Below are 14,592 nucleotides of genomic sequence, written 5' to 3'. Positions count from 1 at the left end.
TATAGAAGGGAATTATTTATAATCACACTATCCGGTGTCACCCAGATGAGGATGGGTTCCCTTTTGAGTTTGGTTCCTCTCAAGGATTCTTCCTCATATTGTCTCAAGGAGTTTTCCTTGACACTCGCCTCACCTCTGGCTTGCTTATAAGAGATAAATTCATGAATTTGAATTTAGAATTTATTTGTATTTATATATTTCTGTAGAGATGCTTTCTGACAATGTCCATTGTTAAAGGTGCTATACAAATAAAATTCAGTTGAACTGAATTAAAGAAACACAGCAATCTCAATTCTCCTCGTTTAGCATTTTATTTAAAAAATGATTTCAAGGTAATTCCAAAAGGTAATTTGTCCCAAAAATGTTTCTTTATCTTTGTTTACCTTTTACATGATCAGCATTAAGAATGTATTATCTGTGCTGCCAATGGTGTATCTATTGTAGTTTAAGGGGCAAAATGCTAAATGTAAATTTTTAATAACTAAAAGCAATAACAATCGTATGTTTGTCCATAAAGTAATGTCTGCTCATATTCATATAGATAGTAATTGCTAGTAATATTAGCATTAGCACTGTTGTTTTCTCAGATTAGCTATTTAATCTATTTTAAACATAGACAACACTGACATCATACTCATACTTGTCTTTCACCCTCCTGACCATTTCTAGCTTAAAGGTTTCTTCCACCTTTAGTCCAGGCTCAGCATGGAGGAAGTTACTTATTGCCTCAGTCTCAGCACAGTTACCAGGGTAATTTAAAACATCTGTATTATTAGGCAAAGAAAAAAGATCACTGCAGCGCTTACAAGGTCGTTTCAACTTGCTGATTTTCACCACTGCATATGCCTTACATTTCACTGAATCTGGGAGTATTATCCCATGTGCTTCTTTCGCGGTGTCATCAGGAAACACAGACATCACAGCAGAGGAAACTTTCGGATGCCAAACGTGCAGACAGGACACAGTGGTCATGATCTCTCTCACCTTGTCACTTCCACAGGACAGAGATGCTCCATAATATCTGGAGTCACCAATCTCACAGATGCATATGACAACTGCAATTAGTGGGTATAGATCACCTGATTTTCCACACTCACGTAGTGTTTCAGACAGTTTTTCCTTCACTCTGTCTTCCGCATGGTCGCAAAATTTCACAACCTAGAAAAAAAATCTAAATTTCAGTAAACATGGAATAACAATAATAAGATAATTATGCCAAAAACATTTTGGGAAACAAGAAACACTAGTTATGCTTGTAACTGTGGTTCTATTAAAACCAGATAACTGCCAAGGTTAGTGTTTAAACACTTACATATCTTCTTATGATTGTACATACACATGCTGAGACCTTTACCACACAGTCACATGGTGAATGCATGTTTTGGTGGTCAAGCCACAGGTCAGTTGAGGGTGCTCAGTTGCCTAACAGTGAGGCACTTATCTGTTTAGAGCTTGTCTGAGGCTGACATAACTTATGAGGGTGTCTAGGTGATGAAAAAGTTTGTGGCATTTGGGTGTTCTAGTTTCTGCTTCTGAAACCTGTGCCCTTCTTTCCAGGGCTTCTTTGGCTGCAGAACTAAAAATTGACGCTGGACTTAAGATTGTGCCAGCCACACCTGGTGACATCCATAAATCAAAATGTTGAAGATCCACTGTATGTCCTGTCCTAGGTGTCTCAGCATCTCTGCTTGATTAGCACAGGGGACGTCTGAAACAAAGACCAAAGTTTCTCTTCTGCAGTTACTGCTGAGACAGTGAATATGTCACTGGTGTTCATCCCCAGGTTCCACAGAGCTTAAATATTTGATAGATGAGCATGACTCCTGTATTATAGCTTGTAATCTCTTCGCGCTGAAGCTGTGTGAATAGTGGAAACCAGCTCATGCCCCTTTTAACCCCTCCAAAAGTATTGGAACAGCAAGGCCAATTCTTATGTTTTTACTATACACTGAATACATTTGAGTTTGTGGTCAAAATATGAATATGAGACAATAGATCAGAATTTCAGCTTTAATTTCCTGACATTTATGTCTAGATGTGTTAAACAACTTAGAATGACACCATTTGATTGACCCACCCCATTTTTCAAGTGATAAAAAATATTGGAACACGTGACTGACAGGTGAGAGGTTTCTTGTTGCCCAGGTGTGTCCTCTTAGGTTGTTTGTTTATAACAATTAATTAAACAATTAAAAGCTCTGAATGTCTACTCTGGGTTCGAAGAAGAGTATTCACAAAGAAATACAGAGATGAGCCACAAAAGTTCTGGAATCAAGATTAATCTCTACTAAAGTGATGGAAAGGCCAAAGTGTAGAGAAAGAAGTGAGATCTGAAAGAAAAAAGATCTGCTCATGATCCAAAACATACAAGCTCATCATCATGGCTTGGCCTTTATTGTTGATGGAACTCATGATGGTAGCAGCAGAATGAATTCAGAAGTCTACAGAAACATTCTGTTTGCCAATTGCAAATTAACTGGGAGGAACTTCATCATGCAGCAAGACAATGACCCAAAAAGCACTGACAACAAAGCAAAGGACTTCATCAGGGGAAAAAAGTGGAAGGTTTTAGACTGGCCAAGTCAATCACCAGATCTTAACGCAACTGAACAGCATTTCACCTCCTGAAGAGGAGACTGAACAAAAAAAAAAAACCCACAACAAACAACAACGGAAAGAAGCTGCGCTACAAGCCCGGAAAAGCATCACAAAAGAAGAAACCAACAGTTTGGTGATGTCAGTGGATGCAGCAATGCAGTTATCGCAAGCAAGGAATATGCAACCAAACATTAAGTGTTATTTACTTTAAGACTCTCTGTTTCTATACTTTTGCTCAGCTAAAAAGTGGGTGGTCTACCACCAAAGGTGCCATGTTCTAAGTTGTTTAACATGTCTAGATATAAATACCAGGAAATGAACCCTGAAATTCTGATCTATTGTCTCATATTCATCTTTTGATCTCAAACCCAAATGTCTTCAAGGTTTAGCAAAAACAACAGAACAGGCCTTGCCATTCCAATACTTTCAGAGTGACCTGTATATGATGTGAGAACAGAAAACCGTTGATGATAGAATTTTACAGTAAAATACTTCTTACAGTCACCATGTGACTTTGTGTTAAGGTCTCAGCATGTGTTCACATACGCATAAGAAGGTATCTAGGAGTTTAAACACTGTCCCTGGTGGTTAGGAGGGGAGAAATAGAACTTAATGATTTCTAACACTAACAGGAAAGCGTGTGTTTCACTAACCAGTTCCAGAAAGTAGGAGAAAGGTGTTTTTTGAGGTACACAGGTTGTGTACTGACTGAATGGCTCTGGGAAGCGCTCTCTGATCTTATCATGGAGTGTGCCAAAGATGTCCTCTGGTCCGTACTTTTCTTCATGTATATTCCCAAAGAACAGGATGCTATGGATCATCTTGAGATAAAAATAAACATCAAGTGTGTGTGTGTGTGTGTGTGTGTGTGAGAGAGAGAGAGAGAGAGAGAGAGAGAGCAAGGATTATTCTTGCATATTGTTATTCCTGCCATTGCCTATGACAAGGGGCTGAAGCCCCACTAAACCTGAGTGTTAAAACATGACAAGTTTACACTTACCTTTTCCAATATCCCAATACCACTACTACCAGGAAGCTGGGTGGTAAGCTCAGAGGCTTTGTTCACTAGGACAGCAGCATTTCTTTTAAAATTGTCTAAGCTGACACACAGCTCTGCGCTTTTAAAAGAACACATTGGTTAATGACAGAAATAAGAGGATAAGTGTGAGTTTATTAACAACATATCATTGCAAAATAAGTTTCATAGAAATCCACTGTTAGAACAGCTTCATTAACATAATGTTCTAGATCATAAAGAAGAATTAAAATATCTTATTTGCTCAAAGAAATGCAGCTTACTTGTCCATTATTGTGGGAGCCATTTCTTTTTCCATCTATTAAGAGAATTTCCACAAAACACACATTACCCATCTGCATCACAATTAAACGAGCTAAAAGAAATTGATAGCAGCATTACCTCAGACACCTCAAAAGAAGATATATGACTGGTCTCTGCTGCTGCTTTATGCTGAATGTAAAACCAAAAAAAAAAAAGAGGAGTGGCCTATTCACTATCATGTATGACCAGTAAAAGCAGTAGCACATTGAGTCAACACAATAAGGGGAAAAAGAATCAATAAAGTTACCTTCAGGAGCACAGGTGAATTTGAATGGCAGAATTGTCTTTTGCATTGTATATCTGGCTGCTATACTAACAAATTATTGTTGGGCAAATTATTGAAAGCCCTGTAAAATATTATTGATTGTCCTACCTACAGAAGGGTGCAGATCTGGACAGTTTGGAGTTTGTTGAACTCATTTGACTTCGTCTTATTTACATCACCCTGTAGTATGCTTAGTTATGGTACATTGTAAAAACCCAACAGTGGCAATGACTAAATGAAATGAGTAATCAGTACTCAAATCTGTTTAAATGTCATATTTACTTATCTGAATTATGAGAACTCAGTTACAACATTGTTTGAAGAACTAAATCTGACTGAGTCACTTCAAGCAAGCACAACTCATGTTACTCAAGTTTTTATTGCTCAAATAGTATTAGTTCAAACCTGGATCTAATTTCCTTGGTTTAATCTTGAGAATCTATGCTGTGGTGATTTTGACATTGTATATATTCACGTAGTATGGGCGCAACTGCCATTTCTTTCAGGTGTGGGTTTTGGTCTCTGTTTTTGGTAAGGGAAGAGTTGGGGAAGAGAATTTTCTTCTGTTTTGCATTTTTTCTTTTTAGGTAGCTAGTTGGTATACACTGACCATACATGCTGAGTTTATTTTACTTTATAAATGGGTTATTTTTATTGTGTTAAATTCTATTAATGCTATTTAGTTATAACACAAAAATCCATGTTAAATATATATAGTATTTGGGCCCAAATCTGGATAATAGGTATATTATATATATTATATGCAATAATAGACAATTTTAATTAAGTAACAGGAAGATAACGCATACAACAATACATAAAACACAGAACTACAAGAGACTAGACATATCTAGATAAAGAGCATGTGCAAACATGTGCAAACAGCAAAAGACAGTACAATGACTACCAAAACAAGACAATAGGCACAGTTAGATACAGTGCAAGCGCAGACTAGTACACAGTTCTAGTAAGAATGTGAATCAGATATAACAGTAGTCCAAAAGAGTAACAATATAATAAGTTGCTGTAAATGTAAACATAACATGCTATGGCATGTCATGGCAAAAACGCTTCAATTCAGAATAATAAAAAAAGACTTCCAAAGATAAGGGGTTCTGGATGCCAAAAAATCAGTAGACTATTGAATCAACCAACAAAGCCAAGATGAACACCTGCTTTACGTAATCATGGCTCAAGCTTTTATACAATTCTAAAAGTAATGATCTCATTAGGCAGAGTTTTCTCTTTTTTTCTTTTAAATCATACCCCTACCTTTCGCCACAATTATTTCATTGGCCCACTGACTTTATTTTAATTGTGGCATGAGCTCAGCCATTCTATTTTTTTTTTTAAAGAGCTAATTAAAAGATAAGACAGTATATGATATAAAGCTCTGTATATTCGGTACTTTCCCCAAACCAGGTTACATCAGTTTATCTGAATTCCACCCCATATATCATGTGCACACTTGGTTGAGATCATATCACATTCCCTTCTGGATTATATATTTCACTAAACACTAATTTGGATCTGGATTGGATTGGTTGGATTACTTCGATTACTTCAAAGTGTTTACATTGTTAAGCCCCTGATTTACACCTTGATTACCTGGAAAATAAGATACAGTAATATAGAATATTAAGATACAGTATAAATGGAGGATTAAAAATCTTCCAGAGGCATAGTATTCAGCAGATAAGCTTATGCCATATGTACATAGCAGTTTACTTTATCTTATTTGAAAAACCATCAACTTTTTCTTGCCATTTTTTAATTATACATTTATGATGTTGGCTGCTGTATTCTGAACTAGCTGAAGTTTCTTAACAAGATACTTGAGTGATGTGGAGCGACATCACCAGCAGGACGGGATGGGGTCATTGACATCCTTCCTTGCCAGAGTCCACGAGACCTCAGGTTATAGCTTTCCCTAGAAAAGTGCTCTGGGGAGCCCGGCCGTAATTTAATCTTGATGGGCCTGGATCTGGTCAAGCTGCCTCTGGTTCTCCTGGATTTGCATTCATAGTGGGTCTTGCATTCTGTCAGGGATTGGATTCGGAGATAAATGCAATGCAGATGTGGTTTAATTGGTGCAATACAAGCCATATACACGGTACATGAACAAGAACAACAACAACTAGGTAAACACAGGAACACAAGAACATGACATGAGCTCGACAAATGCAAGACAGAGTGCTACCAGAGAAAGAACTTAAATACCCCTGCTCAATTGGACATAAACATGACTCATGTGGCCATGATACCGTGAGGTGCAGGGGCTGATGGGTAACTTAGTCCTGACACTATCCTTTTACTGTGTAAGAGCATTTTAGCTTAACTACAAAGGTGTAGCACCTCTAAATGCTGTGGGGAGAAGCATTACAAGTTAAAATTCAGCAGTCAACTCTACTCCTTAGTAGTTCTTTGTTGGTGTTTTTATGGTAGAAATAACCCACACAATGCCATTCGGAGAGATTGGTAAAAGTTCAACATAGGTAACAGATGGGTCTTGAATAATCTAATGACTACTTCAAGATAAGATTGTAGTTTTAGCCTCAAACATAAGATCCAGTCTATGATAATTTTAACTACTTCAGTCTAACTGCACTACAGTACTTTAACAACTATAACTGTACTGTATAGCTTTTTCCTCACCATGAAATATGGATGAAATTGATACCAAACATGCCTTAAGGAATAGTTTAGTTAAACATAATTTAAATTTATTCTACGTGGTCTCTCTGACCCACATTCCTGAAAATTCTAATCTGACCATTATAAATCTACTACATTGGATATTGTTGCCTTGAGAAATACTCTAATTTCTTTTATGCTAGTGATAAATGGTGAAAATCAGCCATTAAGTGTAATAAACAGACATGTGCTGGTTTATTGAGAGGAACTCTCACAACTGACAACACCTCACAAACTTACGTTTATTAGTTGGTTCACAATTTCCCTGGTGTGTAGGGAGTAGTTTGTGCTTGTATAAATTCATCTTTCCCTCCATGTCTTCTTTTTTCAAGGTTACCTTTGCAGTATTCTTCCACTGACTGCACACTTCAGTATTGCTCCACAACTGTTGCATGTGATCAATAAAAAACAACAAAACAGTGTTTAAACTTGTACAGCCATACTAGCTACACAATTCAAACTTTTGCATTTGCATAAATATCTGGAGTAAATACAAGTCTTCTGAAAAATATACTAATGAATAAATGTAATTAAAACTCCACAATCATCTTCCAGCTTTGTAGCTTTGCTGCAGAAATTGGCTACTTTTGAACTTAACTTAAATTTAATGTTTTGGTTTTGGAGAGGTTTTCAATAACCATTGGGTTGCTTGGCAGCCCTGTCTAATAACATACGGTTAACATACGGTCATTTAAAAGGGCATAGTCATATCAGTTCCCTACATTTCCAGTTCAATTGGAGAAACACAGAAACACACTTACCTCAGTTTTCTGTCTCTGCTTAATGATGTCCAGGTTCTTCAAAATGGATTCTGCCATGCCATCCAGCATTTCCTGATGTTTTTTGTTCCTCTCTTTGACTTTTTCAGTTTTCTTCACTCTGTTCCATTCATCATCAGTCTACAGATAACATTACTCATCAACAATTCAAAAATCTAAAGATATCTCTCAAACACTACTTAATGGGAACACTTTATATGAATGATACACTATAGATGTATTGTACCAATATTCAGCTAAAAGTTTATTCACAAATACTAACTTTAACCAGAACCTTAGACCCTAAGCCTAATACTGTTGAACATGCATCAGTTATCAGTAGATGAGAATTTGTTATTTTTTATTATTTTTTTATATTATACTTATAAAACGTAATGTCCAGCTCACCAGGACTTCAAATCTCTGACCACGGTAGTATTGTTTGGTTCCTGGAAACTGGAGGCCACGCTCAAACAGCTCTTTTAGGTCGTCAGAGACGAGATGCAGTCTGTTACCTTCATAACCAAATATGTTCCCGTCCTCACACACCATCAGCACCAGCTCATCGTTGGGGGAGTTACAGGGGAATTCCTCAAGAACACCAATCACCTCCATCTTTCTGTAATCTGGGAGGTAGAACTGCTCCCACTCTTTTAACATGTCAGAACCTGCCAAAGATCCAACTTTGAAACTGTATTTTTCCACCATTTTAAGTGTAATTTCTGACCCAGAGTGTTTTGAAGTGACATTTCGAATCTTCTGGAGGTAATTCCTTGCCCCATCTAAACAAGCCAGAAGAATTAGAGAACCCCACATACAATTCAGTTTCTTATTATTTAAAAAAAAAAAATTCACAGACAGCTTTGTCATTTACATCTCTACCAAAAATACCTTCATTTAAATCAGGGAGAAGGAAGTCCTTCTCAATTTCAGCTTGCGTACTGTAAGGCAAAAAACTAAAGTAAGCATCATACATAAAAGCAATCATTCCTAATAAACAACAGCAACAGCACCTGTAGACATTCATATTAAGAACAAGAAACAAAGCTCACCGCATGCCAAGAAAAGAGGCTTTCTGATAAGCCAAAAACAAAAGAAACAAAAGAAACAAACCCTAAAAGAAAAAGAAAAGATCCCAAAAACATGAATAAAACTATAGTCTTCCTTCTGTAAATCTGTATTTAAGTTCAGCTTGTGTACTGTATGGTAAAAAACTTAAAATGTAATTATATATAAATATATATTATAAAATAAAATATACCTATGAGACTACTGACAGAGAAAACACATACAACAAAGTCTGACTAAATACAGCCCAGTGAACTTCCCAGTGAATGAAAGGATTTTTGTGTAGTCTAACGGTTTGGAATTAATGAGTCATTGTACTGTAACTTCTAATATGGAAGAGCCTTACTGTACATGGACTTGCATCTTGTATATGGTAGAATTTTAATGATAATAAAAACATCATTAATGTTTATTTATTTATTTGCATAATATATTACAATTCAATAATACACATTTAAAAATGTAGTTACTGAAGTAAGCTGTAATAACAAGAGCAATAACAAATACCAGTAAGAAATGCAGTGATGCATTTGGTTTTACATGTGAAGGTCAGAAAAAATATGATTATTTTAATTCATCACTATTACACAAAATGCATCTTTCAGAATTCAATTGTTATTATAGCTTATCCTAACTTGTTGTAGTTAGTAACAACCATAGTCTGTATTTTTACAGCATCTGTGAGACGGATGAGACGGAATCTTCTGTTTTGCATTTTTTCTTTTTAGGTAAGTTAGTTCCCTTAACAGTGGTTTTGTTTATTATTTTGGCCTTGGTCCACCCTGAAGTTGTTCCAGTTTATTTGTGGTGTACATCAATTGTATACAGTCTGTATTACATCACAATATATCACATTTTTGAGTTTACTCCTGGTGTGTCTCATTCCTGGCTACTCTAGGGCCATATACTCACTTCACGCCACCTTATACATTACTCCTTGCCTACTTACACTGTGCGACCTAACCCTAGACTGGGTTATAACACTTATACTTTAAAAAAAAAAAAAAATGCTGGGTTGAAAACAACCAAGTTTTCAACCATACACTGGTAAAGTGGGTAAATATTGGACATATGCTGGTTTAAATTAACCCAGTAAGATGGGTTGATCATTTAACCCAGCTAGTTGGTATACACTGACCATACATGCTGAGTTTATTTTACTTTATAAATGGGTTATTTTTATTGTGTTAAATTCTATTAATGCTATTTAGTTATAACACAAAAATCCATGTTAAATATATATAGTATTTGGGCCCAAATCTGGATAATAGGTATATTATATATATTATATGCAATAATAGACAATTTTAATTAAGTAACAGGAAGATAACGCATACAACAATACATAAAACACAGAACTACAAGAGACTAGACATATCTAGATAAAGAGCATGTGCAAACATGTGCAAACAGCAAAAGACAGTACAGTGACTACCAAAACAAGACAATAGGCACAGTTAGATACAGTGCAAGCGCAGACTAGTACACAGTTCTAGTAAGAAAGTGAATCAGATATAACAGTAGTCCAAAAGAGTAATAATATAATAAGTTGCTGTAAATGTAAACATAACATGCTATGGCATGTCATGGCAAAAACTCTTCAATTCAGAATAATAAAAAAAGACTTCCAAAGATAAGGGGTTCTGGATGCCAAAAAATCAGTAGACTATTGAATCAACCAACAAAGCCAAGATGAACACCTGCTTTACGTAATCATGGCTCAAGCTTTTATACAATTCTAAAAGTAATGATCTCATTAGGCGGAGTTTTCTCTTTTTTTCTTTTAAATCATACCCCTACCTTTCGCCACAATTATTTCATTGGCCCACTGACTTTATTTTAATTGTGGCATGAGCTCAGCCATTCTATTTTTTTTTTTTAAAGAGCTAATTAAAAGATAAGACAGTATATGATATAAAGCTCTGTATATTCGTTACTTTCCCCAAACCAGGTTACATCAGTTTATCTGAATTCCACCCCATATATCATGTGCACACTTGGTTGAGATCATATCACATTCCCTTCTGGATTATATATTTCACTAAACACTAATTTGGATCTGGATTGGATTGGTTGGATTACTTCGATTACTTCAAAGTGTTTACATTGTTAAGCCCCTGATTTACACCTTGATTACCTGGAAAATAAGATACAGTAATATAGAATATTAAGATACAGTATAAATGGAGGATTAAAAATCTTCCAGAGGCATAGTATTCAGCAGATAAGCTTATGCCATATGTACATAGCAGTTTACTTTATCTTATTTGAAAAACCATCAACTTTTTCTTGCCATTTTTTAATTATACATTTATGATGTTGGCTGCTGTATTCTGAACTAGCTGAAGTTTCTTAACAAGATACTTGAGTGATGTGGAGCGACATCACCAGCAGGACGGGATGGGGTCAAAAATATAAGTTCAGCTTGTGTACTGTATGGTAAAAACCTAAAATGTAATTATATATAAAATACATATTATAAAATAAAATATACCTATGAGACTGTATGAATGTCTGGAATTGAACAATAATATCACATTTGTCACTTATACAATTCAAAACTCCAAAACAGCACAGAGTAAGTACATGGAAAATGTTTTTCTAAGATATTGTTTTAAATATTAATATAGTCTGATATTAGTTGTTGAATGATCAAAACTGAAAAAGCAAAAGTGATCAAAAAAATAATCTTTTTTGTAAGATGTATTCTGTGAGTAATTTACAGTACTTTTATCCAAGGTTAGAGATACTGAGGGCCTTGAGCACACAGCTGGTCAAACCTGTGCTGGAACCAGGAAGTGAGCTGTGTTGATCAGTGCTGTGCGTACTTTTCAAGGATAGATCCATCTTTGTATGATCATCTGTTTACCTGTCTCAGCTTGATCAGGTGGGCTGGTATTCCTAAAACAGAGTTGCTTGTGTAAAGTATTTTTTATTTAATGTCCTGCAATAATAATGCTTAAAACTCTATTGTTTTGTTACATTTTTGTCTTGCTATTGTTAGGAATTTTTGGAGTCAGATATTGCTAATGGAATTGTTAAATTTTTTATTTATTATGTTTCTCCCATAAAACACATTGTGAAGACCATACCATAAGTTGTAGGGTCATTGGTCAATAGGTAGTACTCCCTCTTGATCAGGAGTATGCAATGAGCAGGATTCACCATAAGGGGGTGTTATTGCTCAGCATAACACCTCTGGCCCTATAACTCCTAAACCGTAAGGTGTAGAGACAAGTTATGTTTTTCTCCTGATTCCTCGGCTCATTTTTAAATCACGATGGTCTCCACATACCAATCAATCGTTGTGGCCATGGAGTTTAAGACTTAATTTGCTAGAACTCAAAAACAGTTGGAGTGATCAGCTCAAAAATAATATACTTGGATCCAGATTGGCCTTTAGGAGGGTCTATAGCATATAAAGAGATTTATTTAAAAATCCTATTACCATTATGTTATGTATTCTACAGATTCTACAGTAAGGAGTGCCATGTATATTATACTATTACACAAAGGTCAAAAGATGTATGTATGAACTTATACCATTACCATCACCAATGCAGACTCCAGCTGTGGCCCCGTCACCAGTTCGGACAGCATCTGTGGCACCATCACCAGTCCAGACTCCAGCTGTGCCGCCGTCACCAGTCCGGACAGCAGCTGTGGCACCATCACCAGTCCAGACTCCAGCTGTGGCAACGTCACCAGTCCGGACAGCAGCTGTGGCACCATCACCAGTCCGGACAGCATCTGTGACACTGTCATGTGTCCATTCTCCAGCTGTGCCACCGTCACCAGTCCAGACAGCAGCTGTGGCACCATCACCAGTCCAGACTCCAGCTGTGCCACCGTCACCAGTGCGGACAGCAGCTGTGGCACCATCACCAGTCCGGACAGCATCTGTGACACTGTCATGTGTCCACTCTCCAGCTGTGCCACCGTCACCAGTCCAGACAGCATCTGTGGGACCGTCACCAGTCCAGACAGCATCTGTGCCACCGTCACCAGTCCGGACAGCATCTGTGCCACCGTCACCAGTCCAGACAGCATCTGTGGCACCGTCACCAGTCCGGACAGCATCTGTGCCACTGTCACCAGTCCAGACTCCAGCTGTGCCACTGTCACCAGTCCGGACAGCAGCTGTGGCCCCGTCGCCAGTTCGGACAGCAGCTGTGGCACCGTCATGGGTCCAGACACCTTCCATGGCACCCAGTGCTGGACTGGTAAACTGTATGTTATTTTTTTTTTTTAATTTTTTCGCCAAGGACCGGCCCATCACAATGCGCCATAGATGGAGCGATAAGGGTTCTTGCTCCACCTACTTTATGTAAATATCGCTTCACCTCTCCTCCCCTTTCCTCTCGGTTTCTCAAAATGGACAGACCAAAGAGAAAAGGTGGTGCTGAAAAGCTCAGGGAAAAGAAGCTCAAAAGTTTGGAGACGGATGCCGCGAAATGTGCGAAGATTACTGACATGTTCTCTGTAGGGGCTGCTTCACAGCAGCGTTATCAACAACAGACTTGCTCTGCTGTGAGTGATGCGGGCCAAAGGGACAAGCAGGAGGAGGAAAGGTAGGAGAAACGGAGGCATCTAACCTGTCTTAATGTTTGCGCGCGCCGCGCATCGCGCGCCATGAGTGTAGATTACGTAAACACTTTTTAATAAAACACAAATTCGTCCCCCACGCTTTTTTGGCAAAGTCAAGTGTGTTCATGGAGGTTTCCATGGGCCAACGCATTCTCTCTCTGAAAGTTTAAAACCAGTTCATAGTTCCAGGAAACCCCTTGACAATAGCAGCTCTGGCTGTAGCAGAATAAAAAGCAGAAACGTCGTGAGTGGCTGGTGAAACGTGAAAACAAACAAATGATTGGGACAATATATGGTTTTTGTAACCATGTGGTTATTGTCATAACAATAAAGTATTTGAATAATGCAGTAATATTTGATATACATAGCCTTTATTACGTTATATGAACTATAAAATATAATTCTGTCTTATTCTACAATTAAAATATTTACATGAAATCTAAAATGACTTAATGCAAAGGTGTTTTTAGTACATAAAGAAAAAAAGTTAACATGTAACTTGTTTGGCCAGAACCCACTATCCATTGCTCTTAAATGCAGACTGCAGGTCAAATCCCCAAACGTGTACAGCATTGGCCTAATTGCCATATGTCACATACATATAAACACCTAATTTCTCATTTATTATTAAACAAAAGGATGATTTTAACTGTGTAAACATTAAGATAATATTAATCATCAACAGTTAAATATTTGAATTTACCATTTAATAGGCTATCAAAATAAATAAATAAATAAATAAATAAAATTAGAACACTTCCAATCATTAAATACTGAATAAACAGCTCTGATCTTCACTAGTATGGTGTTGTTTAAATTGTACAGATTTTAGGTGTCAAGTAAATACCTCAATAATTCATCTCTCTCTATCTTGTTAAGCAAGGTTGTAGAAGAGGAGAAGAGAGAGGATCAGGGAGTACAAGTTGTAGAAAGAAGGAGAGAGAGGAAGATCAGGGTGTACTTGATTACTTTGTTCGTCCCGACCCAGCCATGATTCAGGCATTTTTAAATCATCACCCCAGACAAGATGTGAACAACCCTGTAGTGAAGAAGGTGTTCACAAGTAGAGATGGCATACTCAGAAAGTGGCTGACATATTGTAGCAAACGTCATGCTTTGTTTTGTTTTGTATGCCTGGCATTCAGCAAGGTAACTGACTCCAGCACTTTTGTGACTGGAATGTCAAACTGGAGACATGTTCACCAGAGAGTCGAAGAGCATGGAAAAAGCATGGCACACAGAACTTGTATTGAAGCTTATTTTTTAAAATGCTCAAAAGCTGA

At 37.1% G+C, this 14,592-nt stretch overlaps 1 protein-coding gene and 1 long non-coding RNA gene across 2 annotated transcripts; both read right to left on the bottom strand.

Annotated features, from left to right (window-relative positions):
• Window positions 1–363: 363 nt before the first annotated feature.
• Window positions 364–3,679, bottom strand: LOC128317724 (uncharacterized). The gene is made up of 3 exons (XM_053231592.1): window positions 3,599–3,679; window positions 3,252–3,419; window positions 364–1,158 (listed from the first exon to the last, which is right to left on the bottom strand). The coding sequence occupies exons 2-3, from the start codon at window positions 3,417–3,419 to the stop codon at window positions 607–609; spliced, it is 720 nt and encodes a 239-aa protein (XP_053087567.1). The 5' UTR covers window positions 3,599–3,679; the 3' UTR covers window positions 364–606.
• A 3,463-nt stretch (window positions 3,680–7,142) lies between these two features.
• LOC117596401 (uncharacterized) lies at window positions 7,143–8,178 on the bottom strand. The gene is made up of 3 exons (XR_008301243.1): window positions 8,063–8,178; window positions 7,658–7,795; window positions 7,143–7,281 (listed from the first exon to the last, which is right to left on the bottom strand). It is a non-coding gene; the product is annotated as an uncharacterized LOC117596401 (long non-coding RNA).
• Window positions 8,179–14,592: the final 6,414 nt, after the last annotated feature.

This window comes from Pangasianodon hypophthalmus, chromosome 29 (genome assembly GCF_027358585.1).
Source record: "Pangasianodon hypophthalmus isolate fPanHyp1 chromosome 29, fPanHyp1.pri, whole genome shotgun sequence".
Classification (NCBI taxonomy): Eukaryota; Metazoa; Chordata; class Actinopteri; order Siluriformes; family Pangasiidae; genus Pangasianodon; species Pangasianodon hypophthalmus.
This window is presented reverse-complemented; position numbering and strand designations above follow the sequence as displayed.